The sequence below is a fragment of the Corvus kubaryi genome, unplaced genomic scaffold (genome assembly GCF_017639235.1).
Source record: "Corvus kubaryi isolate FWS band 111438036 unplaced genomic scaffold, C.kubaryi_AGA036_p1.0 37357, whole genome shotgun sequence".
NCBI classification, from domain to species: domain Eukaryota; kingdom Metazoa; phylum Chordata; class Aves; order Passeriformes; family Corvidae; genus Corvus; species Corvus kubaryi.
In genome coordinates this window covers 7,484,734-7,496,773 of record NW_024581117.1, presented here as the reverse complement: position 1 = coordinate 7,496,773, position 12,040 = coordinate 7,484,734, and the positions used below count along the sequence as shown (strand labels likewise).

The following is a 12,040-nucleotide window of genomic DNA, read 5'->3' as shown; positions in this document are numbered from 1 at the left end:
TTCCAGTGACTAATTTTAGTCAGAACCTATTATTATTTTTGAGATTAAAGTAAATCTGGCCCTCTAAACACTCCACTAAACTATTGCCAAAGGGAATTTCATATGGAATGGGCCTTGCTGCCGTAATGTAGAAACTGTTCAAGCTGTCCAAAGTTTTCCACAATAGATGCAACAAAATTATTTTGTTCCTTTGTCTTCAATCTGCCACTTCATAAACACAGAATTTAATCCAGTCATTAACTTACTTTGATTTTCTAGATATCAGGAAACATTTCCAGTTTAGGCAGTGGCAGGCTGAAACTTATTCTTACATCTCACACTGTTTGTTTTACAATGACTAATGCTATTGACAAGCATCGTTTCAAAAGTAAAGAAAACTTAATGCTCTTTATCTTACATTTGAGTTATCTAAAAAATGTCAGACATGTAAAATTTGAATTCAAATTATTTCTTACTGAGAGTTGAGCTGAATTACCTAGTCTCCCATTAAACATTAATTTTTCACAAAAGCTGATATAAACATATACATCAACATCTAGTAGGAAATACACAAGTTTTTACAGCAAATGCATATTGAATAGTTTACAGCATACAAAAATATATAAATAAACAACATTAGCAAGGCCCCAAAATTATTTTGTGTTTGTTTCCTAAATTAAGCCATCTGTGTATGTTTGCTAAACTGTGTCTGAGGTGTCATCACATTCATAAATCTTTGATGGTAGTGCTGTAGTGGAAAAATGCTTGAAGGCTTAAACATCTTTATTAATTCTGTTTAAACCTTCTGTACGCTGGCCACCATGAATACCTGTAGGCTAGCATTTAGCTGCTTTAAATGTAAAAATTAACCTTAATTTATTTATGTAATTTTACCAGCTAGAGGCTCAATGCTGAAAATATTTTAACTTCAATATTTTAATATCTTTAACTGATGCTGCAAATCAACATCACTGTGACAAAAGCATCCTGATATAAACTCACGAATCTTCCCTCTGGGATGCTAAATTGCCTGCCTCAGTTTTTGCAGGAATAAAACAACTCAACCTAACACCTTGCTTAACAGAGAGCAAAGAGTGCTCCCCAAAAATATAGCATCCAAAGATAATTCAAACCTGAGACACCAAGGAAAAGGCACTTAGAAAGCCTTGTTTCATTTTCTTCCTTCAACATCTGTAGTAATATTTATCCATATGAATTAATATATACAGAAGTGTAGTAGTAACACCGAAACTATAAATTCTCTAAGGAAGTTGGGAAGCAAATGAGAAAATATAGCAAGCACATGGGGTCATTTTCCTGCTTTAAACGTTTTCTTTGGTATGTTATTTAATAATCATTAATAAATTATGTAAAAAGTCCCATAAACCAGTTCCTAGTAAAATGCTGCTGACAACTATAAATGGCAGAAAAATAACATAAGGCAAGTAGCCAGATGAATGGAAGCCCCAGGGAAAACTATCTTCTTTATTTTGCCACTCTACTTGTTTAGATCTGTGCAACCACATACATCATTCAGCAAATCACAGAGCATTATACTTCGCAAAAGGTTTTGTCAAAACCCACCAAACATAGTTTTCAGAATCTTATCTTGCTGTAGGTCAAAAGCCTTTTTCCTTGTTCAAAACAGTTTTAGCCTGCAGACTGTTGTCAGGACCAGACTGTTCCTGACACATATACGTCCACTATACTGCTTCCAAAATAGCTTTGAATTTAAAATTCGTATTAGTCATCGCCATATTGAACTGAAAGCCCCGTTGATTTCAGCCAAGGCTGAAAAATAAATTCTCTCTCCCCTTGTCCACATGATAATGGAACAAAAATAAAAATAAATCATGATCAATAAGGCATAAATTTTTTACATCAATTTAAAAAAATGCTTAAACCTTCTCCTACCTCCATGTGAAATGACCTTTTTGTACGGTTCAATGACTTTCATATCAATTCTCTGTTCCTGTTCTCCAATAACCACCGTTCTCCATAACCTGTTGTCCTCTCGCTCCTCTTCAGCAGTGTACTCCGGAATTGATTCAGACTCCTCCTGGGAAGCATCCTTAGCAGCAGTCTGCTCTTCTGAAAAGTAAAACTGTATATATTAGCTCTTCCTGTTAAAGATCTAAATATTTTTGCTTTTACATATATTTGAGATGGATGACTGAAATTAACTGGATTTTTACAGTACTAGTATAAGTAAGAGCAGAATGTGATCATCTGACAGTCAGTAAATAAGAAGTTTCCATTTTCTTAAGACATTTCCTCATTGTGAACATAAAAAGAACAGCAGCAATTATCACTATGCAGAATACCACCACGGGATTTTTGCATCCAGTTGGTAAAATTGAGCAGCTGCTCACTAGAGTTACTGCATGGTAGGCCTTCTGAAATCTGTGTTGAAGGTATGAGAACTATGCTAAAACCCCCCCAAAATAAATGTGAACATAGCAATACTTCCTGCCTAGAAAGGAACTACCAGAAAGCTATAGCTTCTCAACTTTTTTGCAGTTTGTCTTCCATCTCTTTACATCCACTATCAGCAAATATGAAGAACACTCATCTTCATCTGATTCAGTAATGCTGACTCCTCATACAAACACAGTAGTTATACCCCCCCCGCCCCCGGTAACTCCCCCTAGGACTGTCTGAGGTTAAATACCAGCTCTCTCCTCCTGTGAAGTACAGAGCAGCCAGGCACCCTGACCTGTTCTATGAGCACACTAGACAGAACGTGGACATGGAGTCTGCAAACAAAATGACCACAAAAAATTAACTGTATGGCTGACAAGTAACCATAAAGTCTCTCTGCCGAATACTCTTAGTGTCAAAAAAACCTGTGAATTCATTAATAAAATCTACATTTTCATTGCACATTGATGAGATTGCTCTTAACAATAAATTTAAATGTATTCCAATTTTTCAAATTTAACAGCTGTTTACAGAGAAAGTGAGATGAATAGTCATGTCCACAGCTGGAATTATTTAACATCCCTCTCTAGTTATTGTTAAAACGTAGTGGGTTTTCCATGGGAAAAAAAATTCCCTCTCTTGTACTATTCTTGCTGAAGCACCTTTGCTTTGTGCTTCTGTGTGCATATTATTAATTTACCTTCATAGTAAAGATCCCGTAAATTTTACGCATGACACATATTTGAAGTAAACTGCTCTTTTTAAAGCATTATTCTGGCTCTGCAGCCGTAAGAGCAGAATTTGAATTGCAAGTCAGTAAGTGAGGTAACAGTAAAAAGATACAGTAAGATACATAATGACATACACGTGTATGTAAAAAGCTGCAGGCATCCTATCTGAAAATACTAAAGAGATCTATGAGAATTAAGAATAAACTAAAAGAAGCAATTTCAACTGGAAAGAAGTAAAAAACACAATGTTTCATAGGTGCCCACAAAACCTTCTGTGTACTGGGTTATCTACAGATGTGCCTCTTTGGTAAATGCTGCTTCTTGAACTATTCACAAATCAAAGTAAATCATCCTTAAAACATACTAGTTTATCATAAGAATTAAATAAATTATCTATTAAATCAGGAATATGATATTATACTGTATATATACCACAGATATCTACATAGAAGCTACAGGCACATATACATACATGTACTAACTAATAATTTGTTAAACTGACTCCTCCATTAAATCCTATCAATAATTTCACCAAATCTGTTAGAAACAGCAACTTTCTCTAAGCACACAAAAAAAGCTTCTAAAAATTATAGGTTGAGCACATATTCATTGCTACACTAGGACCAACGAAGTCTGAATTTCTTACTGCTGCCTGTCTTGTATTTTCTGTCCCTAATACAAAGTACCATTAGGGAATTATACTGCCAGAAGGTGCCCCTCTCTGAGTAGATTCTCTTATGTGCAACAAAAGCTGAGTCTACAAACAATTCTCTGCTTTACCTACTTCCTGCCTGATGGGACCTTTAAAGAAAAGAGGAATATTTCACTTCTTACCTCACTGTCTAACCAGCCAATGAGTTAAAAAGATATTCGAATAAAGTTGTATTAATGGTGGAAAAAGGGATGGAAAAGCAAGAAATACATACATGTGCACATATAATGTGACCAAGTAAGCCTTTTTTCCTTAGGAACTCCAAATAAACTGCATTTGAGGAGATCTAAGAATGGAAAAAAGGACAGTCTGACAAAAGCTGGGTTTTTTTCAAGTATAGTATTTCAAATTGGTTTCACAGTTGCTGCTCAGCAGATTGTATACTGAGGAAATGAAGAATATATTCATGCCTTTCTCAGGGCATAATGCTCGTGATGTCTAACAATAGCATTCAGCTTTGAAATACCACATATTCCATGACACTGGGAATAAGCTTAAAAAATGCATAACCCCACTACCTCCAAACCTAGGTATCTTAATGCAATTTTGTATGTTGTCGGTTTTGCAAAGGTGCTGTTGGTAGCAATATGAAAATTACATGCGTACAGTCAAGCTATGCAAACTCTGATAGGCCGTTGCAGGGCAGCCCATTCCTGTAAGGATATAGGGTCCCCACAGGACACTATCATGCAGGTACTTTTAGAATAGACAGATGGGATTATAAGCACAGCCTAGGAAGAGTGTCTGATCAGTTGATTCCTCATAAAGTGGAAAGAACATGACTGAAGCAGAAAAGCATAGCTGGCAGAACAAAGCTTAATGAAAAGAGGCTGGGCTAGGCACCTGGCAGACCAATGCTGAAATTGTATTTGGGGTTTGGTAATTTTTTTTGGTTGGTGAAACTGTAGACGATGAAAAATTACCAAGATTCTGATAAAACCTACAATATTGAAATTGGATGCATGACCTATTTTTTAATAGAAATGGTACTAGATTGCCTCTTGCTGATGAAGTAGCTCTCCCTTATTGCCTAGAGTGCTGATTTTGCAGAGAAAGATGCACCAGTGTGCAATTTAGAAAGGAAATAAGTACCTTCAGAAAAAACAATAAACAGTCTTACTTTATAAAATAGTGCTGATTTGAGAGCAGGCCTTCTCTGATACTCATATATGGTTTTCAGAAATGCAATTTTTATGTCATCTAAAGCAATAATCATAAAAAGCTCATTTCAGAAACTAGCATGGCTTCTGAAAGAGAATGTTGGAATGTATGGTATTAGTGCCAAACAACCCCCACCCTGTGAAACTGATGATCAACCAATCTCTAAACAAGCCAGGTGCTAGTTTAAGACAAGTACTTTAGTATTTCTGCTCTCATCTATTTTCATGCATATTGTAGTTGTGATGATTCTTCTTCACCATTCTTTTGAGCAAATGGTTTTCAGTATTTCTTGTAATATGGAGACATTTGTCAGTGATGAGGTGGACCCCTGAACCATGGTAATAGTTTTGCTTTTCTCAGCTGCCTTTTGTAGTTCAAAGGGACCATCCACAGTCTGATCACGAAAAAAATCACTGTTCTCTCTGGTCTCAGCAGCTATATTTTCTCAGTATTTACTTTCCTGGGTTTGGCAGCAGTTAGAAACACTGAACTGTGGGAGATTGCTGGTAACATCGAATGCTTAACAGCTAACAGTAGAGTACAGGAGTACAAAGATAACAGAGGTTATTTAACATGCAAACAAGACATTCTGAACTAGTTTTTATGACTATAATCTTAGCTATCAGATTAACATTACATATAGCCAACTTCTTTTATTGCTGGCTTATTTTGATAATATGTTGAATTTTTTTTTGTCTTTTCTACTCTTTTCATGGCTCATCTCAGTGGAAGACATTTTTATTATTAAGTATCTAAAAACTTAACTATGAAACTGCATAAATGTCACCAAAACCAGAGGGACCCTGAGCTCTTCACTTAGGAGTCTGGGGAAATTGGTCCAACTTTAAGAACTGAACAAATCACCACATTTAGAAAGCAGCAGAAAACCAGTGGGAGGAAATGCCTGCCATCAATGCAACTGCTACCAAAATCGCTGGAGTTGAATTTAATTACTTGAGGACTTAAAGGCAAAATCTGTTCTACTGCAGATAGAGACTTTTTCTCTCACATGGTAGTCACAACAGTCTAAGCATGTGATCCCATGTGTGTGCATGTTAGTTTCAACCTTTGCTATAAAATCTTCTAACCATCAAGCAACTCATCACCACACTCTGCATCTACCCATAAGGAAATCGGCCTCTTAATGAGAAGTAACATTAGAGACCCTCATGCATGATTGAGTACACAGTAATGCCTCTTTGGCAATACCACTTAAAATGATGCAACTGCTCTTGTATGCCCCAGCAACCTCACCAGCATTAGGGAAAGTAAATGCATGGGAAAATTCAGTTTAAACTGATCTGTGGATACAAAAATGCTGCTAGAAAGGGTTTTCTTGCTATTTTCTAAGTCTGTGAGAGATTTTTCTCTCACAAAAGATGGTAGCAGAGTTCTGTAAACAATGAAACACCTGCACCAAAGTCTTGTTTATAGTACAGTAGAAAAATATTTTGACAATGGCTGTTTTAGGATTTTAGCCAATCACCCCAAGGGGTGGCTGATCCTTGTCCAATTAGACTATGAAGAAAAAAGTCTATAAAAGAGTTTGTAAAATAATTAAATAAATCAATCTCACTGCACGATTCCTGCCTGCTGGATCTTCTCTCCTCCTCCCTATGGCTGCAGGACACGGTGATATACCCTAGGGCATTTTTAATACTGATCCATTTTTGAAGTTTCTTTCTGCTCTCGGTTGTAGAATGTTCACACTTATTTTCCCCTCCAATAGCTTATGATCTGTTCGTATTTACATCAGCGATTACAGTTCTTATATGTTTTACTTTTTATAAGGTACTAGCAAGGAATAGGAAACACCATATTTTGTACATCATGGAACTAAGTAAACTGAGTAAAACCTTTACATCATATGTCTAGGAGAGAAAATCATTAATATGTGAAGGAAGAGTGAAGTATCCATTGCACACTTCAGGGTGCATCTATGCTGTATAGCTACCCCTGCTGAGAAAGGACATTTAAATTAGTGGAACGAGGAATTCTGTTGTTCCACCACCTGAGCTGGCTTATCATGCCATGCACACACCTTCCATATCTCAGCTTTCCAATCGTGGGAATAAAAAGCAGACCTTTTCTTCCTAACAAAAGACCTCTCAGCACATTGTGTCTACCTCATTTATAGATGTTTGGTGCAGCCAATATATTTTGCACAAAGTTATATTCCTAAATATGACCAATGTAACTGCCACCTAGAGCCGGCCAGAGCTGCAAGAAGCTGCAGTTAGCTATAGCATTCTCTACAGCAACAGGCAGCTGCTTTCTGCTTCTTGAACAATTGTTTTTGGACAAGTCCTATGGCAATGGACAAAGACAGGACTTTGAACCTGATTCTCCCTAGGTAGCTGCTCTTACTTTATTAATTCAGCTGTACTATTTCTTTCTGCACTCTGAATAAATAGAAGGGTAATACTTTACACAGGAGGAATATTAAAGGTTAAAAAATAGCAGACAGTAAAAATACCTGGATGCCTAGCATTAACTCTCAAACGCTTTAACCATACTGATAACCTGAAAGACATGAAACTGAGCATGTGAGTCGTAAAAAAAGAAACAGAGATGAACTCTACATTTACAGTCTAGAATATTACCTTGTCCAGTGTATTCAAAAGAGTCTGCTTCATCAGGAGTGTCAAGGTCATCTACATTAATGTCTATTTCATCGGGTGTATCCAAATTATCATCAGAAAGTACAGACCCTTCACTCTGGTCCAATGAGAGATTGATGTTTGGAGCAGTGAGCTTTATCCTTCTGGGTTGGGAACCATTAAGATCAAGAGAATTGGGAGGTTCTGAATAAAAGCAAACATAAAAAAAGAAGAGAAAAAGAACTTTATCTATTCTACATACAATTAATCTTCCAGGTACTCAAAAACTACCTTTCAACACACTGGGACAGATCAATTCTAGTAACAGCATGACATTTAAGACCATCTAACACAAAACACAAAGATTAACAATAATGTTTAATGAAATTAAACAAGAATCTACAGGAGCGGCAAATGTAGTGCAGAGCTCTTAAATTATGCTAAAACCAGATTCACTCTTTCGCCATCATCAGACAAAAAACAGGTTTTGAACATGCTCTGACCCATGATGTTTAAGAATTTAAAGGGCAAATACAAATCATTTGAATTATGAATCAAGACGTTGCCAAGTCCTGGGAAAATTTGTATGAGTCAAAAGCCATTGTAAATATTTATTTTCTTATGCAGTCAGTGTTGATTTGCAAATACTTATGTCTTTAGCTTTAGCTATATATCTTTCTCAATACAATAACAAATAAAAAAGTCTCTGAGTCTCTTAATCAGTCTTAAATAGAAGTAGTACTCAACAAGACAAAAGATATACCTTTGCTCCTTGCCTCTGCCTTGTATGGTACATTTCAAGTTGTTTTGTCTAACTTAGTTCACTTAGACAGTAGTCAATTATAAAATAAATAATATAGACTATTAAACCTTTAGAAGGACTAAACAAGTGGTAACAATGCCCAAGAGAAAATGTCACACTATAATTATTATTTCTCAAGTGAAGGAGAAAACTGACTAAATAAAGCAAACTTAATGCTTTTTTCTTTTTAACACGGAACTGATTCTTTATCAGCACAGAAACACCATTCTCACTGCATAATTATATGCCACAGGAATAAGATATAATTAAGAAAACGAGCAAGAGCTTCTCTCACCAGGTCTCATCTCTGTTGAACTGGGGCTTAGTACACCCTCAGCTAAGGGGATGTCCATTCCCACATCCTCTTGTACCAACCTGAGAGATAAAACACAAAGTGAGATCTTAAAGAGATGTACAGCTCATTATCTTATACAGAACTGAAACTGCCTCCAGCATAGCCAGTTCAGAAATCTGATTACAAAACTGATGTGAGAAACGAACCCTGCTGTTGTAATTGCACTGCGCTGCTCTTACCCCTAACTTATGGACGCTTTTGTAGAGCTCTTGGAGACTACAGGACACACATACCCACTTTTATTTGTACCAAGACACAGCACTGAATAGTAAGAGGTTGGCAAACAGCAGTGTTTCTCATTTTATACAAATGAAGTTGGTCTTCAGTTATCCAGCAAACTGGACACATCACTGCAAGGAGATTCAGCTCCTCTTTGTAACACAGTATATTCATGACTGTATATATGGTTACTGCGTAGCAAAAATGAGTAGGCTTTCCCTTTTTTGGCATCATTTGTATCTTAGAGCAATTCTGACCCAAACCAGTAATACTGATGCAGGTAATGTGTCACACTGAAAAAGTTCAGAAAGTACAAAAGTGATAACCAAAACTACATCACAGATTTTCAAAGACTAAATTGTTAAAAATATCCTAGATTCCATTTTTAGGAAGATACTAAGAAATAACATTTAACATACATACATATATACATACACACATACATGCATAAGACAAAGAAAAGGCACTAAGTGGTGAAAATAGCAACAAAGGTAGTTAAACATTTAAAGTAAGTTGACTTGAACTGTTTTCATGTCTACTTGTTATTTAAATATTTTACAAAATACTTGCCGGAAGGACGGTTCAACCGCAAATAGGAAACATCATTTTACATTTTCAGGACACTTGACAGCTTACAAACTATCTGCATGGAAAATGTGTGACTTCAGGAGAGCTTCATTTACTTTATCAACATAATTGTAGCTTTTTATTTTGCATTACTGTTCCAAAATATCTGTTTTCATTTTTTTGTCCCCACAAAAGCTGAAGAATAGACCATTCTTACACTTTGACCAACAGAACAGTGATGAGATCAAAGCTGATACTTTTCCCTGAAACAGCATCAACTAGCTATGTTTTGAATGATTTAAATGATTCAGATCTAAATAGGTGTGGCTTATTGCTCTTGCAGTTTCTTCCTGCCCTCACGTTCCCAATGAGGAGGACTACCCTCACTATTTGACTGTGTCCAGACAGGATCCATTGGTCAATCACTGTATCAAAGTAAGAGTATAGTTTCTGTGATTTCTCGTTAATTTCATATAAATTATATATAAATGTGCATATGTAGGGCTGCCAAAGGCTTCACTGTGCCTTAAGCTGAAAAAGATCTTTACCTCAAGCCCCAAGAGATTGAATTCCCAATACAGACAGGCAAACTAGTGAACTCCCGCTTTTCCATGAGACCACAGAGAACACAGACAATTTAAAGCTATGGTCAAACATGTTTGTGCTGCTCAACTTACAACCAAGCCTTGTCTCTCAATAAAAACTGATTTTACTAATTTTGATTTTATCCCCACTTACTGTATAGTACGTCTTTCATAAATACAGAGACGAACGGCTTCATGATTTTTAGAAAACATATCAGTTCTTGAATATGTTTAATTAGTGTCAAAGAAGGCTTGAAACACTTTTTCTCTTAGGATACACAACAGAATAGTGAAGAAATTTGATCAAAGTATCCTGCTCATGAATATAATGAAGGCACAAATTGCCTGTAAGGTACCATTTCCTTTTCCCCCCATTATTGTACAGATAATGTACAATTATCTCTATTCAGAAGTACTGAATACTGCCACAATTTACAAAGAAAATGTAAATAAATCATTAGAGTCTTTGGCTTTTTTCTTTTTTTTTTTTTTTTGTGTTTATACAAACCATAGTAAAATACGTGTAATGAAGTCTAATTCATTCATCTGAACTAACTAGAGAGAAATCTGAATTCTAAAGAAGTTCTGTAAGTAACACCTGGCCAAGGCAAATAACCATAGTGGAAAGGATTTGGGGAGAGGATGAACTTTTCTAACCCATTTTAAATTCCTATTAGGAGCTTATGTGGGGCTTTATTAACCTTTCAAAAAATAAAACTATGAAGAGTTCTTTGATTAAAGCAGCTCAGGACTAGTCAGATGATGACTTATGGTTACTCAAGGGTTTATATTTTGGCTGGAAAAAATAGGGTTTTGGTACCGTCATACAAACCATTAATTTGGAACATTTCTTAGAGCTTTATCTGACCAAATGGCAATTCCTTACTGCACAACCTTTGGAAACTACTGGTGGAAATTATCCAAAAGGAAATATTCAAAGTTGTATGAATAGTAAGATATGGCAGGATAGTGACATTTCCGGCTTTCTGTATTAAAAAGAGACGCTATTCTCTGCATAAAACAACAAAGAAGTTTAAGAATGAAGATCATCTTTTCCTCTGTATGAAAAGACAGTTACTGAGTTTTATATACTCTGTGTCTACAGAAACAGTGACAATTATAATCTGAAAAAAGTGATTTCCCACAAGTAATTCATTCACAAATTAAAAGTTGTGTAACATTTTTGCAATGACTGGGACAGAATTACCCTAAATCATGACATTTCTAGGGTTACCTCAAGACTGTTTTTCTCCCTGTGGCATCTTCTTTTTTCTTTTTTTTTTTTAACACATGTGTACTTGAGCTGGTATTGCTGTTTTCTCTGGAGTCTCTTACACTTTCACAACAAAAATTTGAAGTATTTTTTTCTGCTTTCACTGGGACCACTGCAGCTAAGTTAAACCAGAATTTTATGTCATAGTTGTGAAGGACAGTACATTTCTAAGTATTAAAAGATACATGTGTTTCACATGCTTGTTTGAATTTATTATGAAATTCAGCTACAAGCAGTATATGCAAAAAATATCCCTCACTTATGGATTACAGGTAAACAGCATCAGAATTTGTCTGAGAATTTCTAATTTTGTTTTGTTGACACAGTGTTTTTAATGTCAAAAATCTTTATTGCTCATATTGGGTAATTTAATTGGAAAGTAAGAGTCTCTGGTCCTAAAAGCTGTGGGTCAGAGCAGGCATTTAAGAAGTCCAGTTACCAAAAACATTGCCGACACAAGGTTCTCCATTGTATCTTCAATCACATAAAATGCTACTGCCTTTCAGAAGATTTTTAGCAGAGATTAGGTTTCCTTTTTCTTTTTTTTTTAAATTGTGTCAGGTTCTTATGTACTGTCAAAAACAGTCAACAGGCTTTTTGGATAAGAGAGAGTCTGACTTGGGAGCTAGTCTTATT

General features: G+C 35.7%; 1 protein-coding gene across 15 annotated transcripts in view; it reads right to left on the bottom strand.

The window, feature by feature from the left end:
• The window catches only part of PRUNE2 (prune homolog 2 with BCH domain), a 138,120-nt gene that overhangs the window by 19,317 nt on the left and 106,763 nt on the right, over positions 1-12,040 (bottom strand). For all 15 annotated transcript variants that reach the window (XM_042033145.1, XM_042033149.1, XM_042033147.1 and 12 more), the window contains 3 exons: positions 8,702-8,781; positions 7,608-7,808; positions 1,894-2,070 (listed from right to left, as the gene is read on the bottom strand). In XM_042033145.1, the coding sequence (XP_041889079.1) occupies positions 1,894-2,070; positions 7,608-7,808; positions 8,702-8,781 (458 nt within the window). The remainder of the gene's footprint in view (positions 1-1,893; positions 2,071-7,607; positions 7,809-8,701; positions 8,782-12,040) is intronic.